The sequence below is a fragment of the Balaenoptera ricei genome, chromosome 2, assembly GCF_028023285.1.
Source record: "Balaenoptera ricei isolate mBalRic1 chromosome 2, mBalRic1.hap2, whole genome shotgun sequence".
Lineage (NCBI taxonomy): Eukaryota > Metazoa > Chordata > Mammalia > Artiodactyla > Balaenopteridae > Balaenoptera > Balaenoptera ricei.
In genome coordinates, this window is record NC_082640.1 from 59,101,205 (window position 1) to 59,122,893 (window position 21,689).

A 21,689-nucleotide genomic window follows, 5' to 3' on the forward strand; every position below is an offset into this window, starting at 1 on the left:
CCACAATTGCTGAGCCTGCGCGTCTGGAGCCTGTGCTCCGCAACAAGAGAGGCCGCGATGGTGAGAGGCCCGCGCACCGCGATGAAGAGTGGTCCCCACTTGCCGCAGCTGGAGGAAGCCCTCGCACAGAAACGAAGACTCAACACAGTCATAAATAAATAAATAAATAAATAAATAAATAAATAAATAAAAGAACGTGAATTTCTTTAAAAAAAAAAAAAAAAATTAAGTTTCTGTCTCTTTCTGCATCTTGTAACAACAGTTGCGTAGATTTCTGCCAAATTTTAAAGGTACACAAGGGATGATCTGACTTTACATCCAACCATCGGCATAGCAGCACTTCACACGGAAGGTCTGTGCAGAGATCTCCTGAACAGTTCACACTGAAGTGCAATCAACGGCCACGACGAATGCCCTGTGACAACAAATGCCCTGTGCGTCCTGATGCTGTGGACAGGAAAACCAACGCTTTTTCAGGACTGAGCCCCAAATTGAAGGCTCGAAGGGCAGATCTTCAGACTGTAAGCCACAGAGCTGCTTCTCGCACGGGCAACTCTAGGGAGCTGACTCCAGGCTGAGGAGGGGCAGGGAGGCATTGATTTTCACTGCGTTGATTATTTACCCCAGCAACACAAAGGGAAAAAGTCTCTGCTGTAACATTTCTATTCTCTTGGAATGTAAAAGCCTGTCTCAACCCAAAAAGAAAGACAGCAGAGAAAAATATCTGGATGTGTGTCCAAAACCACCATAAACAAAATTAAAAGACAAACTGAGAAAAAGACCAAACAAATTCTAAGTCGCTAAACATAGTGTGGAGTTCCATAGCTTTGCAGAGGCACCTCACTCTGCCAGCACTTAGGGAGCTCCTATTTGCCTGGGAGCTCCTATTCAGCTTTAAAAAAACAAACAAAAAACAAAAACAAAACCCAACAACATATTTTAGACTTTTATTTCGATAATAATAATAACCCATGTTTGCTGTGGAAAATCTGAAAAATGCAGAAAAACAAAGAAAATAAAATGAACATAACCACATCCCCAGTAATAACTTCAATCAGCACTTTGGAGTACATCCTTTCAGATACTTTTCTATCCATAAATACTTGTAGCAATTTTCTTTACAAAAATGGAATAAAATTATATAGACTATTTCATAATGTATACGTGCATATTAGTAATAATATTAGATACCATTAAGTAAACAATTACTATGTGCCAGACATTGTGCTAAACACTTTATACATGCTACCATTTAAAGCTCATAACAATCTCACAAGATAGTATCATCTACTTTCCCAAAGTATTACCTACTTGGACTCTGGAGCCTAACTGAGTTCAAATCACAGCTCTGCCATCTGCTAGCTGTATTAGGCAAGTTACTTAATGCGTCTCGGACTTCTCATTGGCAAAATGTGAATAACAGGAACCTACTTCATGTGATGTTGTTATGAGGATTAAATGAGTTAATGCGTGTTAAGCTCAAAACAGTGCCTGGCACACTCATTAGGCGTCAACCATCCATATTACCATGATCACCCAAGATCTCACAGCCAGTTGGCACATCAAAATTCAAACCTGGGTCTGTGTTCCTTGCTATTAATGGGAAGACGGAGAAGCGCACGTCCAAGACAAAATCCATCCTCTCAGCATGTCAGCAGGAATCAGAAGTTCCTCTATGGTCTTGCTCAGATACTGAAATGTTGATGACCCCAACCAACAGCCAAGTTCAACTTAAAGTGTGTTGGCTTCATGGGCAAGGACAACTCCCACATCAGAGGCTGGTCTTTTTGACAGTACAGAAGGTCCTCAGGACATCGAAGGGGGGCTCAGCACAGCTTCACTGGGTTGGAGAGAGTATGACCATCAATTGGCTATAAGGTGCTCCCACCGGATGCTCTGAGCCACAATTCTTCTCTAAAGACATTTCTTTAAAAATAGACTGCAGTGAGCAATAATAAGACCACACATAAACAAATGTAGAGAAGAGAGGAACCGTTCTCCAGCATAACAGGATCACCAGGTCTCCAAGCCCGAAGAATCCCTTTGTCAGTCTCTCAGATTCCCGCTCCCTGACACTGTCCTGGTTCATCAACCTCAGGCCTCTGCAAGAGCGTCCTAACTGGTCTTGCTGTCCTCAGTCGCCCCTCCCCAAACCCCCTTCTTACACATAGTCACCTAAGTCACATTTATCCCATGCTTAAAACTCTCTGGTGGCTTCTAAGTGCTGGGCAATTTGGCATGGTCACCTGGCCTACACTGACCCACACTCCACAGGACTATAGCCTTTTGCCCACACAACAGGCACACAGAAGCCAGTTCAGCTTCAACGACCCCTCCTCCTACTGCACTAATTAAACCCATTTGCAAACGCCTACTCACCCCTCAAGACCCAGTTCAAACATCCCATCTATGAGGCCATCCGACATCCCTTACAGAACCAATCATGCTATATGGTGATGACAGAGCACTTCAGTCACCCACTTAGGGTGTGAACTCTGGGCTCCTCCCCAAAGTGTCAGTGCCTACCATGTTTATAAGCCAGAAGAACAGAATAACCAAAGGTCACGAGAGAGCCACAAGAAGAGAATACAGATGGGCTAAGTTTGCACACGTCATAGAAAGCAATTTAAACTGCATGCATAGTTTGACTCAGTCATATCTTAAAAGGATGCAATGCCTGTTCATAATGAAGGAATTTTCATTTCTTAAATCTAAAGAAGGATATCTGGGGGATTCCCTGGCAGTTCAGTGGTTAAGACTCGGTGCTTTCACTGCTGTAGCCTGGGTTCAATTCCTGGTCACGGAACTAAGATACCACAAGCCCCAAGGCGTGGCCAAACAAAGAAAGAAGGATATCTGGATTTCCAAGGTAATTCTTCCATAAGCAATAAAAAGCACAAGAACATTGTAAACAGCCTGATAATACAAAACAAAACTCAGATGAAAAACAGACTACAACCCCATATCTGATAAATAACTTTAGGTTCCAAATATTCTTCTGAACATTTCAAAACCATGCGCCTGGAAACAATCTCAAGGGATCTGGCCCAGTACCAATGAAAAAAAAAGTAATTTTTCCTTGGGAAAGTTTTGAAATCTTCTGTTTCAGCCCAGTGACAGATGCTGAGAAGGGAAATAATACTGGATCTCCTGGCTCCTCGGAAAATGGAGTGCAATCGTACAGACCTCCATTCCTCTAACGAACACGATACGTTCTTATTTGTCTTTTTGAATGGCTATCCTGAAGTCAGCATTTTCATATAACTTATTTTGCAAAATAATTACATGAATTCTCATCTAAATCCTTTTCAAAGGCTGAGCAAGAACCTAGACCTCCCCCGCCGTCACTTTACCTGGACGGTTGGCAGTGGGGGGCAGCCTCTCCTCGGAAAGGTGCCCCACTTCTCACCCATTCTGGGAGGCAGCAGTCTGAGGAGTTTTGCCCTCTCTGATACTCAAGCGTCTTCTTTTAAAAAGCAAACACCTTGAGAGATCAGCCACTCCTTAAACCCATCTCTAACAATTTAATGGAGATTACAAACTAAGGGCAAGGGACGAGGAGAAGACTCCAAACAGAACAAAGACAAGCAAATGCGTGTTCTAGAAAAGAGGGCAATAAAGAGAACTGGGCTTGTGAGGGGCCTGGCCTAGATGACAGATCTCACCAAGGCAAGGGCAAGGCCAAGGCCACTCTCTGGGCCTGCTCTTCCCTGCAGGAAGTGTGGAAGCCTGTCAAAACGCTTTCTGTTTCAGAGGGAAGGGGAGCACGCGGCCTCCGAGTGACCACAGGGCTACATTCCTATGTCTCCCTATCAGCTCTGCCATTGCACAATAAAGAGAGCGCCAGGGTTTTATGAGCTCAGGATAAATAAAAACTCCTGCAGCAACAGCCAGCAGACTGGTGGAGAGCCCCACGCCACCTCTGTCTGCGATGGCTTCCACACACCATGCAACACTGCAATGTTCTGGCTTGATGGTTTTTTAACTTAAAAGTAGGACACAGGAATGACTGACTTAATATGAAGTTTTATGAACTGGGGTTTGGGAGGGGCAGATTCCCAGGCACCGCCCATCAGAGATTAGGAGGAACATGGGAGCCTGGTACCAGAAATCTGCCTAACCTTTCAGTGAATTTACAGGAGTGTTTGGGAAGCATGTTGATTTCTAACAGTCTTTTAAGATAGAGCTGGTACCTCCAGAAAGTGCCAGATGGTTCTCCTATATCAATCGGTTATTCACCCCTCTCTGGGTGAAAAGCTGGGGGCTCTAAAAGTCCTTATCAGCTGTTTGGTGGTGGTAATCATTAAAACTCACTCTCCCAAAATCACCCTAAGGATGGCAAGCGAACACTATCGCCCTCCAGGAGCTTCCCTCTGAACGGCCCTGAAGGAACACTGGCATGTGGTGCTGTGCCAGTGACTGAGTGATCAGCTCGGGAGACAGAAACTTCAGGGCCATTGCGAGGAGGGAGTCACAGGCCCCAAACCATTGCTCTGGAGCACAGAAACTCAGAATGCAAAGAAGGTAGCAGATATAAACCACAGAGTGTCAACCTAAGGATAAATGGCTCACACTTCACTGGTCTCCACCCACGCAGTTTAGTTATTTCTAGTCTGCTTAGAAAACCATCCTCAAATAGGGCCAGTCTTTACTTCACAGTCAAAGAGAGCAGTTATTCATGATCTGGTGGAGAGTGGTGTTTCTCAAAGAGAGGACCACAAAGGTATGCAGCAGAAAGGTCGGCACAATGGATAAGGATGCAGATTCCTGAGGTCCACCCTGGCCTACCAACCGAACGAGAATCTCTAGGGGGGAACCCCACAACCTGCATGTTAACAGGATCCCAGGAGGCTCCTTCCCCACACCAATCTGAGAACCACAATTCTCAAGGAGATGCTTCCCTTTAAAGGACAGAAATGAAAGATAGCCTTATCATCATGTTACCTCTGGGATAGTATATGTGAGAGAGCTGTGTAAACTGTGAAGCTTAAAAAACTGGTTCACTTCTTTTTTTTTTTTTTTAATTTATTTATTTAATTTATTTATTTTTGGCTGCGTTGGGTCTTCGTTGCTGCGCGCGGGCTTTTCTCTAGTTGTGGCGAGCAGGGGCTACTCTACGCGGGCTTCTCATTGCGGTGGCTTCTCTTGTTGCAGAGCACAGGCTCTAGGCACGCGGGCTTCAGCAGTTGTGGCTCGCGAGCTCTAGAGCACAGGCTCAGTAGTTGTGGCACATGGGCTTAGCTGCTCCGCGGCACACGGGATCTTCCAGGACCAGGGCTCGAACCCGTGTCCCCTGCATTGGCAGGCGGATTCTTAACCAGTGCGCCACCAGGGAAGCCCCAAAACTGCTTCACTTCTGAAGCTAGAGGGCATGGCTTATAGAGCAGCAAGAGAAATCACACCAAGTGTCAGTTTTCCTCTGCACACCTCCAAAGAGAAGGCTCCTGAACAGGGATGTGCAGGTCTAGTCCTGCCAGGGAAACACCACTAACGTCTATAATCAATCAACCCCCACTGGAAGTTTATCATCTATACCGTTAATTTCCAATCTTCATGTGACTTGAACATCTTACATCTATGCTGCAGCACCAAAGAGGTAAATGTACAATTTCAGAATCTGTGTACAACAACTAAAAACAAGAATAAGCCTAATTTCCTACTAAGGGAGTAAGATGGCAAATAGCGTCAAACTGCTGGGTTTAAAATGGCTAAATATCACTCAGGTGTCTGGGGGAGGTTTTAGTGCCAGAGCTGCCGCTAACTAGCTGTGGGACTCTTGTTTCTCACTCTATCACACAAGGGGCAGGGCGGGCTCATCTGAGGCTCTCATCAGTTCTGACTCAGGGACAGTGACCCTTGGAACAAAAACACCAAATGACTTCCTCCACCTCACAGAGCCACTTGATGACAATGCCCTAATGACACCCCAGAACAGGACAGCTCTGAGAGGCCAGAGGCAACACCTGACTCCCGCTAGATGTCCATCACGGCCTTGCCCAACCAAGACTGTTAGGTGAACAGCTGGCTGGCTGCATCAGATTTCCAAACACAGGCTCCTTCTCTGCAAGCACAGTCTCCCCTGGACATCACAGAGCTGGAAAGGGAAATGAAAACTGGGCTCGCTGCCTAGAAATAATTCCTGTAATCCAAGATCAACATCTCTGATAACACTGGCCTGTCCGCCTCCAGTCCACCGCCAGGCCTGCCATCCGACGCCCAGACAAGTTCTCGCCTGAGGGCAGACTGCTCAAAGGAAGTCTGCTCTTTCCAGGACGGCTGGCCCTGGAAAGGGCCAGAGAGGAGGCCAAAGGATCTCAGCTCCTGAATGTCCCCTTCTCCCCCAGATTCCAGTTTTCCCACACAATCAGTCAGAAGAAGTTAAGCAATGGCCAAGCATGCAAACTCATGAAAAAGATGCTGATTCCCATCAGACTGGGAACACTTCTTGTTGATCCTAAAGGAACTAAACCTTTGAACAGCTATACAATTATACCAAAACCTGACCAACTCCCCAGCCCATTTCTCCAGGGAGCTCTTCTTGGTGATCAGTCATACAGATCTTCCCAATTCCACAATGCCCACAGAAATTATTGTACAAACCACAGATTTCTGGCTCTGGGTGATATCCAAATCAGTACTTTACATTCAGGATTCCCTGCCCCCCTCTTTATTTACTATGGAAAGATGCCAGACCTCCCTCAGGATCAAAAAACTTGCAGACATTTGATATTTACTCCCAACTCTGAACACTACAGACAAAAATGGTTTCTCTCCAAAGTTTTTTTCAAAGCTATCAGGCGCTAATCTATTTTTAAAGTCTTAACACTGTAGTTTCTGAAATGAATGGAAAATTTTCACTGCTGTATATACAGAAAACGCATAATGCTTACAACATGGTGGGTGCTCAAATATATTTGCTAAAGAAAGAAATGGACACTGCAAATCTCCTTCTGAACGTGCAAGAAGAGCATACCATACACCCACCCCAAGAGGACATGAGGGTATGAAGTATTCATTCGGCTACCCAGTATATACAGAGCATATAATCCGTGCCTGACACTCTGCTAAGCATTAAGGCTGAAGCGGTGAACCAGGGACAAAACTCTGCCCGCAGGGAGTTGGGCTCTAGTAGGACACGGCATCAGATGCTCAAAAACCGGAACAGGACTAGACCCATTTTAGGGAGCAACACCACCCTGAATCCGTCCATTCGGGGTTTCCTGTGCAGCTTGGTGAGCTACTGTTTATTGGGTGATCACGAAACCTGCAGCCTCTCCAGGGACCACCTCAGCCTCCTGCCCCTGAAGGCCTCGCACATACATGTGCCCGGCACGTTCACTTCACCGAGTTCCCAAGAAGAGTAGTTAGCAGAACACTAGTTAGAAGCATCACTACTTCCTAATTCACCATTCCATATTGCATTCACTCTGTGAAAGTGAACAAAATCCACTGAGGACTGGGCCTGCCGGGATGTAGCTAAACACCCACTCAAATGTCATTAAGACCCTACTACATAAATCTCTAAAAGAACTGAAAATTCCTAATCAAAACCCCTTCCACTCCACCAACCGGAGAGTCATTTCTACAACAATGGGGTTCTTTTCTTTCTTTGGAAAGAGGGTTATTATCTATATTTTGTTCTGCCCAGAGATGGGAAGGCTGATGATGGATGCAGGCACCTGAACAAGGAGAGCCGTCCACCCCTCAGAAGCCTCAGTGAGATGGGAGAGCTGGTGTTCACGTCTCAACCCTGAATGCATGAGACCCCTCCCTCCATTTCTCAAGCAACGGTTTCCTCCAAAGGGGAAGAAAACTGGTAACACGCATATGAGCAAAGCAAGTGGGACATGAGCGAAGTCAGGGAAGGTGGCCATGAGGAATGCTTTGGGAAAGGCAGTCCACCGAGAGGGGTGGGGCAGGCTGTAGCCACACAGCCCCCGAGCCAGCAACCCCTGCTCAGAAACAATGGTGCTTAAGAGGCAATGGACCACAAGATCTTCAACTCTGCATTTATCAACTTTAAAACCTGTTTTCCAGTGGGTAACATATTAATATTTCAACTCTTAAAACACAAGACAAGACAATCCTCCAACATAATTAGATGAAAATACTGGATATAACCCAACCATCAGTTTGGGAGGAAAAAAAAAAAAAACCCAACTATTTGTTAAGCCCTGCTGAGAATTCTTTGTTGATTCCTACACCTCGGGCCCCAAGGCCCTCCCCTCCACCCCAGCTGCCATCGGGCATTCCTTGAGTCCCCTACACACCTAAGGGGCTCTGCGCCTGCCATTTCCTCTCCCTAGAACACTCTATTCCCCTCTCCATTTCTCCAGTCAACACCAATGTGCCCTTTATGCCTCAGCTCAAATGTCACTTCCTCAGGAAGTCTTCCCTAGCCCTCCTCCTTCCAAACTAAATTAGGACCCCCTATTATACATGCATCCCATCTCTTTCCTTTTAAACTTCCCAGCACTGGTTGGTGTTGGTTTGTTTTTATTAACGTCTGTCTCTGGGCTACACAGAAAGCTCCCCAAGGACAGGCACTGTGTTCACCTTGTTCAGTCTATACCCCCAGTGCCTAAGCACACAGAATGGGTAAGTGACAGAATGAATGAGAAGTGTCCAGGCCTTCCTAAAACACCAGAGCCAGGGAACTACAGCCTGAGGGCCATATCCAGCCTACTGCCTATTTTTACACAGCTACAAGCCAAGAATGGTCTCTATGTTTTCAGATGGCTGAAAAAAAAAAACCCAAAAGAACAGTATTTTGTGACGTGTGAAACTTACATGAAATTCAAATTCCAGAATCCATAAACAAAAAATTATGGGAACACAGCTACACTCAGTCTACAGTTGTTTCTGTACTATAACAGCAGAGCGGAGCAGTCACAGAGATGGCACTGGTGCAAGACCTAAGATATTTACTACATGGTCTTTTACATGAAACATTCACCCACTGCTACAACAGTGTCCTCAGAGTCAAGACTGTGGGCATGAAATACAAGAGACCTGAAAATTAAGGACCGATGGTAATCCCTCTTTTGAACCCCTGATGCCTGTCATATTTACTGGGCATTCCTTGAATGGCAGGCACCTCCATGACATGTGGTGAGAATGTCATTTAATACATTTGAGAATTCTGGCTGATCACTTCTAAAGGGTTGGAGCTCACACCAAAACCAGTGCCTACTGGGTAACGACCTTCTACTCATTCGTTCAACAAACGTCTGCCTGGGCACCTACTTTGTGCAGGTGCTGTTCTGGGAGGGCAAGGATGCAAACAGCAGTGCTTGGGGCCTCCTGAGCAGGAAACAGTGTGGAGGCCACACTACCATGAGGCCTGTGTGACAGACAGTGGGAGACAGAAAGCCACTGCGACATCACACCTGTGAGACTATACCTGCCTTTAAGGAACTTACTCATTGGGAAACCATGAAAAATCCATGGAAAGTCATGTCTCGATAAAAGATTTAAATAACATTTCAAGACCCCTGAGCGGACGCCCCAGGGAAGAACAGCTTAGCAGAACCATTTAGCCAAGAAGGCTGGTTCACCACATCTATTTTGTACTGCACACACTATGATTACCCAAGCTAGCAAATGTTTGTCATTAAGCTGAGAGCAGTTTCAACACCAGAGAATGTGCATCCTTCCCACAAAAGTGGGTTAAGAATAGGGATGCATGATTGTTCCGTGACGTGCGACTCAGAAACCAACACACATGTCCATTTGTGCACCATATGCCTTCAAGAAAGGGAGGAGAGGGAGCGGAGTGCATCTGCTGACAGTCTGATGACGCTCCTTGCTCCGGGGACTGTGGAGATCTGGCAGAGCAGGGTCATTCAAGCTTTACCCCCAGTCAGTCACATGCTCTCTCTTCCCTAAGTGCCAGCTCACTCCAGAACGGTTTCCTGTGCCTCAGATCCCAGGAAAGCTCAGTGAGAAGCCTCCAGCACCTCTACACACACACACACACACACACACACACACACACACACACAGGAAGCATCAGTTTCTGTCTGTTGTAGCAGTTTCCAAATGTCTAGTAACAGTTACCATACATCCTGGTAAAGCATCGGTAGGTAAAATGTTCCTGGTGCTTTCATTCTGCATGAAAAGGACAGAAATCAAATGCAGTAAGGGAAAAACCACTACATCTTATCTAATCCCAAACCACTGAAATCCAAAGTGGAAAAAAAAAAAAAAAGGAAGACTTGTCAAAACTGATAATAGAATTAGACACTTGGCATTTTGGACACTCACTGTTCCCAGAGTCTCTACTAGCCAAGAGCATCTGAGTCTATCTTCAAGATCTCAGACAAATCACATCCCCTCTCCGGCCTCCATTCCCTCATCTGTAAAATAAGGCCTACATCCCTGAGTTTATGAATAGAAAATTTTACCAAGAAATTCCAATATCAGCTTTCATTAAGACTCAAGCAGTAAAACATTTTGGAAAACTTCAACAAAACCACAGCTCCTCCAGAGAAGGCAGAAAGTCACTTTAAAATAAGAACCATATGATAACACAATAAGCAAATTGCTGATTTTTTTTTTCTTTTTAACCCGTCAAAAGAAATGGTATCTATAAAATTATATACAACTAGCTGAAGCTTGAGCAGGGTTTAATCCTCACTAACCTACAATCCCCCTTAGAAATCAGGGTCTGCCCTACCGCTAAGCAGCCCTAAAGGGAAGCATTCAAGCTTATGGGAGTCAGTTCTTAGATCTGAAAGGTGAAAAGGAAGATAAATTGCTAATTTCCACTTTTACCACCATAAAATTTTTACTCCCACAATTCAGAAGGAATTACTGTACAATAAAATTCATCCTTCTTGGGGCTTCCCTGGTGGCGCAGTGGATAAGAATCCGCCTGCCAATGCAGGGGACACGGGTTCGAGCCCTGGTCCAGGAAGATCCCACATGCCTCAGAGCAACTAAGCCTGTGCGCCACAACTACTGAGCCTGCGCTCTAGAGCCCGCAAGTCACGACTACTGAGCCCACACACCACAACTACTGAAGCCCGCGCACCTAGAGCCCGTACTCAGCGACAAGAGAAGCCACCACAATGAGAAGCCCGCGCACCGCAACGAAGAGTATCCCCCACTCGCCGCAACTAGAGAAAGCCCCCACGCAACAACGAAGACACAACGCAGCCAAAAATAAAATAAATAAAATAAATTTTTTAGAAATTAAAAAATTTAAATTTAAATTAAAATTTTAAAAATCCTTCCTAAAACACACCCCTACTCTGAAACCTTACATTTTGACTGCTCCCTTCCTTTGAAAAGCCTTGCCTGTGTTTCCATTTCCATTGTTTTTATAAAGCAAACCCTTTGTCTCGGGCATGCTGTCTTATTCTGTGACTAATTCAACTTTACATACCAAAATATTCCATAGTCAGTAACCTACATGAAAATCAATTTCCTTTTTTTTTTAAAGAAATATTCTGAACATACAAAAAGATAGAATAATATAACAAACACCACCCAGTGCTAGAAATAAAACACTGCAAAGACACTAGAACCCCCCTGGGCACCCATTCCCACTCACGCTCCCCTCTCTCCCCAAGTGGGAACCACCATCCTGAATCCAGGGCTCATCACGCCCACACAGCTCTCCCACTCCCCATGCAGCATATGCGTTTGCATGATCTTCTTAGTCTTTACATACATGGTACCTCTGTATGCAATCAACGTGTAACTTTGTTTTTCTTTCTCAATTTTATGTTTATGAGAGTCATCCATGTTGACACCTATAGCTCTCATTCCTTTATGTTCACTGCTGCATAATATTCCATTATATGAATGTGCTACATAATTGGCCAAAGACACGACTGGCTGTTTCATATGGCTGCCATGTAGTGCCTACTCTGTGCCAGCTATTTTCCAGAATTCTCAAAACTAACCAATGAGGAAGGTAAGATTCCCATTAGACTGAAGAGGAAACTGGGACAGAGAGGTGGTATAATTTGCTCAACACATGTGAGTGGCAGATTCAGGTCACAAGTTCAAGTCAATTCAACTCTAAAGCCACACTCCTGACACTGCATCTTGTAGCCCCACTTATGTAGATACCTCCATCACTGAAAAAATTTTCATGAAAAAACCTGATGGAGGGCTCCAAAGTCATTTGAGAAAATCTGAAACAGGATGCTCTATTTTCTGTTTTAACAAACAATTCCACAGGAAATTCAGCTGTACACAAGGACAGTCCATATATACAGTGAGGACAAGCCTTTCTTTGGCAAAAGTCCCTGTGTACGCGCTCAGATCAGGCCCAAGTTTATACAAATGCTTTCTAAGTAAGCCCGAGTTGAACTGCAACTCTGCTTGGCTTCCTTTGGAGAAAAAGGTTGTCTGCACCCACTTAAAGAAGGGATGGAAGAGCCTAAAAGAACACAGTAATCAGACTCTGCCTGAAACAGCAAGAACTGAGCTGACAAAGCTCTAAAAACGACCTGGGGAGCAACTCCAACTGTTGCTGGCTTCGGAGATCCTGGGAACAGCCCTGTGCTCACAAGGCCAAGGGCGTCAGGCTCAGCCCACTCTGCTCTCCACTTGGCCAGCTTTGCAGAGTTTTCATACATCCCAGCCCAGCCCTGCTGCTCTGGAGAAAGCCCAGCTTGTAATACGGAAGAGAAGCGAGAGAGCGGAGTGAGGGTGGAGGCTCACAGGAACCAGGCAGGGAAGGAGGCTGGGAGAGAGACCCGACTCCAGGCCAGGGCCCAGACGGCCAGGTGCCGGAAGCAGGAGGGCCCCTAGGAGATGATGGGACCCCCCAGGGGCAGGGAAGGCTTCTCAGCACCAGGATCAGGACTTCTGACTCTAGTCCCATGCTTCTAAACACTGTGTAGAAAAAAGATTAAGGAAGCCTCAAATGGGCAAGGCAGGACTGGCTGAAGCAAACCTTTCCCTCCTCTCCCAGCCAAAATACAGAGCAAGCAAACAGGCTCTGCTACTTACTGTCTGTGTGACCTTAGCTGGAGTGTCTCTGCCCACTCTGGAGGAGACTGCAGTGGATTATCTTTAAGGGCCCTGCCAACTCTGACTCTCTCGGTCTATAGCCGTGAATGCAGTAACACTTAGGAGAGGTTAGAGTATATTTCATGTAATTCCAACACCCCCACGAAGTAGATACTACTGCTATCCCCATTTTACAGAAGAGGCAGCTGAAGAGGGTAATAACTTACCCAAGGGCAGGAAGCCTACAGTAATGAATGCCTGGGAGGGTTACACAGAACATCCACAGGACAGGGGTGGGGAGGGGAAGGGAGGTGTACAGAGAAGGGCCCGAGGCAAGGCACAGAGGGAGATAACGGGTCAAGGGATTGAGTAGCCCCCAGCCACTCTCGCCTAAACCCAGGTAAAGGGCTTGAGATGGGGACGGGGACAGAGTCTGAGAAAGAAGTGGGGAAAGAAAGGCAGAAGGGCTTTAGAGAAAGGAGGGTATGCAAAAAGTTCGATGGTCAGAGGAGCTAGGCTGAGCTGGGCATTGGGGGCAGCCCCAGAGGCTAGGCAGGGGGAGCAGGGTAAGGGCGTGTGGGCGGGTTCCCGGGAGGCAGGTGCGGGGCTGCGGGGCGCGCTGTCCCACCTTGAGCACCGTGACGGCTCCCGCGCTGTGCACCTGGAAGTGAGCGGGCGGCTCCGCGCCGGGCTCGGCCGCCTCGTCGGGGCCCGTGTAGCTGAAGCAGGCGTCCGCGATGTCCAGGTGGCCGAGGGGCAGCGCGTCCTGCGGGTTCTTGAAATAGTAGAGGTAGCAACGGCGCGCGTCGAACACGAACCAGCGGCTGCGGTAGCCGCGCAGCGGGCCCTTGCCCGACAGCTTCTGCAGGTAGCCGCACAGCCGCGCTGGCTCCCGCCCCGGCCCTGCCCCAGGCTCCGCCGCGGCCCCCGGGGCCGCGCCCTCGCCAATGCTACCCTCCTCCGCCCGGGCCCCGGGCCCCAGCATCGCCCGCCCGCGCTCCAACCGCCAGCGCCGCAGCCCCCAGCGCCTCGGCGCCGCCGCTGAGCCCCCTCCCTTCAACCCCGCCGCTCCGCACGGCTGGCGGGCGCGCAAAGCAGCCTGGGACTTGTAGTCCCGCCCCCGCCCGCCCCCGGGAGCGCCCGCCCGCACCCGGAGCGGCCCCGCGGGCGCCCCAGAACCTGGTCCGGAAGAGTCGCCCCTGCCCTCTGTTCCTTTGTGTAACCTGGGGCTCAAAACCTCGCGCTGCCGGGCTGAAACATTGTTCTATTTCTTTACGGGAGTGTGGGTTACTTGGAACACGCGTTTCTCAAAATTCATCAGGGGTCCCCTTAAAACTGTACATTTCACTCTATGTAAATTATACCTCAGTACAAAACTTTATTTTTAAATCTTTGCCCTGCCAGATTCACAGGCTAGTATTACAAAAATGAGAGAGCCTATTGCTTGGCGCTGAGTGGGTGCTCAGTAAATGTTTATAGAATGCGTGAATGAAAGCCAAAGCACTTCCCACCTCTCCAGACCTCACCGATTTCAACAAATATTTACTGAACTCCTTCTATGTGCCAGGTACAGTTCCAGACACTGGAGGACACAGCAGTGAACAAGCCAATCATTTACCTGCCCTCATGGAGATAATAGTCTAGTAGTAAGGGAGAGAGATAATACAAACTACATAAAGAAGACAGATAAATATATACTGTGTTGTATACACGCTGTGATGAAATTTTAAAAAGGACTACCACTTAAATAGCATGTATTACTTACCAGTGCTTAATATATTAACTCATTTGAATTCTCACAATAACTTCAAGAGGCAAGTGCCATTGTTTCACAAAAAAGCAAAGTAAGAGGATGGGGGCATGTAGGGCAGGAGTGGCAGGCTACGTTCCAGAGGGTCAGGGGGACCCCTCTGAGGAGGTGACATGGAGCAGAGACCTGGATGATGTGAGGGAATGAGCCATGGAAAGATGTGGGGGAGAAACGAGTACAAATTTCACTTTACTTGAAGAAAAAAGGAAGGTCATAGCTATGTTTGTGAAAGGGCCAAATCAAAACAATATCTCATCTTTGTTTTGCATGTTTTTACACAGACACACTAACAGACGCAGGTGGAAAATCGAGCTTTCTGAAATGGACAGGGATACCAAATTAGACTGCTTACTTGGAGACAGGTAGCAAGAGTGAGCTTACCCCGCCAGCCAACCAGCAACGGGCTCTATGTTAGCTGCCACATGACCACCCCTTTCCCCAGGACCCGTCAAGAATCTGGCTGGCTGGCCACAGCAAGGACGCCTCTACCTTAGTGCCCTATGGTTCTCTTTGAGTGCAGACTGATGGAATTTGTCTCCTAGCTCTGCCACTAATCAGAGGTGTGACTTTGGGCAAGTTATTTTACCTCTCTGAGCCTCAGTCTCTTCATCTATAAAATGGGGACAGTATAGGTAGCTACTTCATACCATTGTTCTTGTAAGGATTACAAGATCATGTAAAAGTGCTTACATAGTAAGCACTCAGTATATCAATTATTATTATTATTATTATTATTATACAGTGAGCATTGATGTCCTTTGAAATCAACAGGTTCAGAGAGGGGGCTCTAGCAGCCCCAACACATGGGAGGCCAGAGAATGCACTGCCGGGATGGGATGGGCCACCCTCAGGAGTGAGGGAACCATGTTTAATTTGGGTCTTGCCATGGGCAAGAGGGGCTGTGATTAATTGGCTTGTGGGGAAGGCAGCCAGGGTGGGATGTGACCGGGAAATGCTATGGAAAGGGGAAGATCTGGGAGAACTGAGACTGCAGTACACAGCTACACACAGGAGGTATACGGGAGGCCGCAGGGCAGGAGTGGGGTACAGCCCACCTCCGCCCTCAGCTCTGTCAGTGAGTTGTGCAAAAGTAGGGGTGACCGGAGACTGTCGACTGAGAGGATGGAACTAAGCCCTGTGGGGTATCTGGTGGAGGCAGATACCTGCTAGGCAGGAGGAAGGCATCCTTCACTGGTGGCAGGAGTGAGCCCCCCACCCTGGGCAAGAGTTTGGCCTGGCTGGCCGGGGCTGGGCAAATGGTACTAGACAAGAGACCTTTGCCGTTCCTCCCAGAGCTGGTGTCTGTGCTTCTCAGTGGGCAAGCTGGCCTCAAGCCTGACCCTCCTGCACTTGAACTTCCACTCTCTCCCTGTCATTTTAACATGCTCGCAGGCCCTCCCCTCTTCCTTATGGAGGCCACACCCCATATCATATCAAACATATTAAAATGCTCCACATCCCATAATAAACATAATTTTTGCTCTAAAAATGTTTGAAGGAATTTCTAGAATTATGCTCTGGATAGTATCTGACTACGAGGAATTCATTTTAATTTACGTTTGGCTACCATATCTTGGCAGTCATCATGTCTATTGGGAATTCTGGCTGAGTGAGAAAAAAACCCAACCTATAAATTGTTTTCAAAGGGAGTGACATTTTTATGATAACTATGAAGTTGACATAATGTTACACTTTGTAGACATTTAATGAAATATTTATTAATTTTGATTTTCCCCTTTTTCTTGGGTTTTGCAGCCATTATCTTTTTCTTAGGCTACAAACATTTCCTAGGCCCCTTGAAAGCTGGCAGACCCAGGTGCTGCACCTACACTATCTATTGATAAAGACTCTATATCTAAACTCTCCTGGCCCTTTGCCAGGCTCTGGCCAGGCCCAGAATGTGGGCCTCTGAGGAGGCTGCTCAGCCACAAGCCCAGAGACCCCAATGAGAAAGGCAAAGTGTGGAGGCCTCAAAGCCAGTGGCAACATCTCAGCAGAGGCCTCTGGAGGGCCCCACGTCTCTGCAGAGGCAAGCAGAAGAGGCCCAAGGCTCCAGGACAGACCCCAACACCCTCTGGATCCTCCAGACTTCTCCCAGGCCCCCCTGCCCTGCCAGTTCTCTCCGGGCCACCCTGGGATGCTGGTTATTTCGTGAGCAAATCCTGCATTGTCTCACCCCCCATTTCCTAAAGCTACAAGCTGAAGGGGGCTGGACAGTGAACCTTCATCTCGTCTCTCTTAACACCGCTCTCCAACTTTATTTTGGACAAATTTTTATATTTTGTGTAAAATGCTAAACAAATGCAGCTTCAGTTTCCACCCTTTTCTAACCAGATCACCCCCCTCCAGGCCCTCCTACATGGACCTTCTGGGCCTGCCCCTGGTGGTTCCTAATTCCTTGGCACCCTTCTTTGACGGCTTATTGACATTTTGCAGTTTCCAAAGTCTCTTAGATTAAAGGTCAATGTCCTGTGGTCAGACGCCAGCTTTACACAGCCTGCATGCTTCCCCCATGTCCAGTACGGGTGAGTTTGGTGCCAGAGGGTCTGTCCTGCCTGCCCATGTGAGCCCCTGCCCCCTCGAGCCTCTCAGGAACCAGCGACCAGGAGGAAATGGCCAACCCAGGAGGAAGTGGCTGCTGTTTACTAAAAAGAGGAAATTTGAGCAGTGAACTTGGTCCCACATGGCCAGCCTCTGGGCGAACCCCGGGGAACACAGAGCCAGTGACTCACCCTAGTCCAGTTTCCCCAGAGAAGGACAGGGTGAGAGCCCTCTGAGGAAGCACCCAGCCACATTGCCTTTGCATCTCTCAGACCCCAGGGGACAGAGCTGACTAAGACACCCACCTGCCACAGGAGGAGCCCACAATCCCGTGGGGAGCCCAGAGAGGAATGTAGACCTTACCACCTGATATGCTGTGTGTCCTTCGGTGTGTCTGTGCCCTCTCTGGGCTGCAGTTTCCCACCTATTCCACGAGGGAATGGATGGCAAGGTGATCTCCAAGAGCCCTGCCCCACCTGCTCTGAAATGTGTCAGTGGCATGAGGCACAGCTGTGAGGGCCTGTGGTCATTCTCCCTATAGCTCCCCAGGCCAGCAGAGGCTCTGTTGTTTTGAGCCTCCATGCTCAAAGGTCTCTTGATCCTTCCAGCCATTACAACCGACCTAACCCTTCCCTTCAGGGTGCTATCTCATCCTGCAGGCCTGGCAGCCCACTCTGGTCAGTGCAAGCATGACCACTTTGCATCTTCCCCGGCCCTGCTGGAGAAGCTGCCCTAACCACCCTGCCACACACAGATGGCACCAATGGAGGCCTTCTGTGCCTGATGCAGAGAGTACTGGCAGAGCTGGCTCTGTTTTCGGTGGGGGGGGGGGGGGGGGGCGGGGGGGGCGGCGGGACACAGTGCAAACTTGGTGGGGCCTTGCTCAACCCAGAGCACATCTGGAGGAAGTTGGCCTGGATGGGGAGGGGACTAGAGTTCATGGGGCAAGGCTGGTGTACCGTAGCTGTGAATGGGCGGAGCACTGGAGGGTGGCAGAGGGAACAGGGAGAGCCAGACCGTCTTCAGAGCAGAGGCTGCACTGACCAGGGTGAACAGCTCCCACAGGGAGACCCCACCACCTCCAGGGAGAGAGCTGTCCACGTGCTTCCACACAGCCCTGCACCACGCTGCCTGCCCTCTGGCAGTTGTGGGGGACGGTTTCCCAAATAAAGGAGGGGCTGTGTGACATTAGGTGGATCACCCAGCCTCCCGTTGCCTCAGTTTCCTCATCTATAGAATGGGGCATAATAATAATAGCATTTACCTTCTAGAGCTGTTGTGAGGCTTAAACGAGATAACAAATGCAAAGCATTTGACACAGTCCCTGATGGGTGTTAAGGCCTCAGAATGGTAGCTGATTCATTCAGTAAACATCGCCAGCCCCTGCTCTTTGCCTCCGCCTGGTGTTGAGTGATGCTGAAACTCCGAAAAGGAGTGGGCCTGGCGCCTGCTGCAGGAAGCTCTTGGTCTAGGCAGGTGGGGGAGCTTTAGACAGTGGAGCTCTCAAATGGGACCATCTCGGCCTAGATTTGCCATCTCCAGCTTCCAGGATGCCTCATTTCCCTACCAAATTGGCAGGCAAATCTACACACCTGTGGTTCTCTTTCCTGAAGGGAAGGCATCTGGGGTGCTGGGCAAGCTCCCAGCCCCGAGGACCAGGTAGCCAGGGCTCAGATAGGTAGAGGCTTGGGTGCCCCTGGGAGCTGATGGGGGGTGGAAGGCTTGCAGGGGCTGCGTGCGAGGCCCACATAGGAGTTAGGGAAAGCCACATTGCCCAGGGAGCAGGTGAGAACTGGACCCCAGGGGAGGCAATGGGACTGTAGCTGCAGAGGCCCTGTCCTTTCAGGTCACTGTCCTGTTTCTGGGCCTGACACTGTGCCCAGGACACTGTTAGCCCTTCTGCCTTCCCCACTCACCTTTCCCAAGGGCCCTCTTGCCGTCCCCTTCCCAGGATCCCCTTCCCTCAGCCAAACTTGAGCTCAGATTCTTCCTCCCTGGTCACACAAGCGCTAGGACTGCAGCCTCCACTGTGAGGCCCAGCCTGGGAGGTGGGGGCATTTTCATTGAAGTCTTGAAGAGATGCTGTTCTAATGATAGAAGTTTAGACATCATCCTGGTTGGGTAAAGGGGTTTCCAAAGGAGTTTAAAAGGTGCTTGTGCAAGCAAAGCAATAAGGAGACAAGACCTTGGAGGGAAGGTCCCAGAAGGCAGTCAGGATGTGATAATGGGCAGTGAGGAGACCCAGAAAGAGCCGATCTTTCTTGGAGTGAAGAGGAGAACGTTTTAAGATTTGTTTTGTATTTTGAAGTTTGAATATATTGACAAAATATTTATTAATTTTGATTCAGGGCATTTTTTAGGTACTTATAGAATTTGAGTAGCAAGGAAAGGAACCCCAGGTAGGGGAGATGTCAAGAGCAAAGGCATGGAAGGCAGATGCAGCATATTTATTAGGAACCGGGCTGGGACACCCAGGTTCTGGTCCAAGCCCTGCCACTGACTTACTCTTTGTCTCAAGCAGGCCATTTCCAGTCCTGAGTCTCAGTTTCCCATCTTTACAATGAGGACAAGTGGAGACAGTAATGCTACCTCGTCTACCTGTTATAAAGAGGAAAGGCAATCATATGTATGCATTTGAAGTGTTTAGCACATGATAGAGGCTCAACATCGTTATAGATCTACTGTGGGCCTCCATTTCCCGGCTGTGAAGTGAAGGGAGGGGAGACGGGGACAGGACTAAGGGAGGGGCAGCTGCAGCTGTCCAAGCTGTCAGGTGTGCCAGGACCCGTGGCGGCCATCTGGCCTCCAAGAAACTATAGAACAAGAGTTCCAACATATGGTCCTTGGCCCCTGATCTTCCCAACGGGCCCTAAACTGATCCCTACATACCCGGCCCTTCTTTAGTTCTCATGAGCAGACAGCATGCAATTCTGTAGATTTTCATTTTTGCGTGGGACTCAGAACTACTCACTGGTGAGGCCAGATAATCTATAGAGAAATAAATTTACGTCTTGTTCTTGCTGCTAAAACTGAGAGGTACAACCGACGGGGGAGCGCCTCTGATCTGAGGGGTGGGTTCCCTTTCCTCCGGGGTTGTCAGGAGCCCACAGTCCCAGAGCAGGGGTACTCTGTGGAGTAGGTGGGGCTGGCAGTGTTCTTAAGACCTTGGTAGGTCCAAGGCACTCTTGCTTTTGGAGTCTGCCTCTCACTATGTAGCAAATAAATAAATGAATAAATTTAATGACACAGCCACGTTTGAAATTTTAAAATTATATACAATATAATATTAATTAATATTTTATATTATATATAATTATAGTATTAATTAACATTACATATGTATATTATATATGACATAATATTCTATATATCTTATGTATAATACTGTATATAATTTTTCTTTACTTTGAACTTTTTAGAAATGATTACTTTTATAATTTTCCTTTGGAATGATTTGGCTTTGAGAATTAATTTAATTGACAATTGGTAACAGTCTGTTGGCAGTTTTCCTGAACACTTGGGGATTCTTGTGAGGTAAGACAATCTGACCTCCAAACCATTTTCAAATATGATGAAACTTTTATGAATACTAAATGAAGCTGATGCAACAGTATATTGTATAGATATTTATTATGCATTTGTTGTGATTTTGCAGTTTTCTCCTTTTGGATTTTGGAGCCAATAGTGGTAGAGTTGTTTTGTTGTTGTTGCTGTTTTTCAGGTCTCAGACATTTTAATCAGCCCTTGTAAAGTTCTCAGCACCTGGCCACTGTCCTGTGAATGAAACAGGACTCCTGTTTGGTGGGAAGATGTCTGTAGGGAGCATCTCTGGGTACTGCCCTCTGACCCCAACAGCCATGATCTACAGGTGAAAAGATGAGCTTGCTCAGTGACATCAAGGTGCCGCAAGAGTCACGGTAAAATTGGTGACCTCTCTGAGTCAGCATCAGCCCCCTCCCAGTTTTTCTTGCAAGCTGGGGGCCCCCAAATGTCTGAGCTTGGATATATTATTTATTCGTCTATTCGTTCATTCAATATTTCCTGAGCGTAAATGACTACAACCCCTAAAGGAGGCAATTTGGCAACATCTATCAAAATGACAAATGCAAATACCCTTTTGACTGAGCAATCTCTCTTCTGGGAATGTGTTCCATGGATGTACTCACTCTTATGTTTAATCAAATCTGTATAAGGTCATCCACTGCTGCATTGTTGGAAATATAAAAACACTGGAAACAACCCAAATGATCGTTAGTAGGGGACCGGTTACAAAAATGATGGTGCAGCCACGCAGCTGCAACAAAAAGAATGACATCCCTCTATGTACTCTTATGAAAGGAACTCTAAGATATATTACTAAATAGTTTTA

At 47.7% G+C, this 21,689-nt stretch overlaps 1 protein-coding gene across 6 annotated transcripts in view; it reads right to left on the bottom strand.

Moving 5' to 3' along the window:
- TBC1D2B (TBC1 domain family member 2B) overlaps nt 1–13,968 on the bottom strand; it is an 87,519-nt gene extending 73,551 nt beyond the window's left edge. For all 6 annotated transcript variants that reach the window (XR_009500756.1, XR_009500757.1, XM_059912649.1 and 3 more), the window contains exon 1: nt 13,598–13,968. Coding sequence is in view for 4 of the 6 variants with exons in the window: in XM_059912649.1 (XP_059768632.1) it covers nt 13,598–13,954 (357 nt within the window). In the remaining 2 variants the exon portion in view is untranslated. The remainder of the gene's footprint in view (nt 1–13,597) is intronic.
- Nucleotides 13,969–21,689: the final 7,721 nt, after the last annotated feature.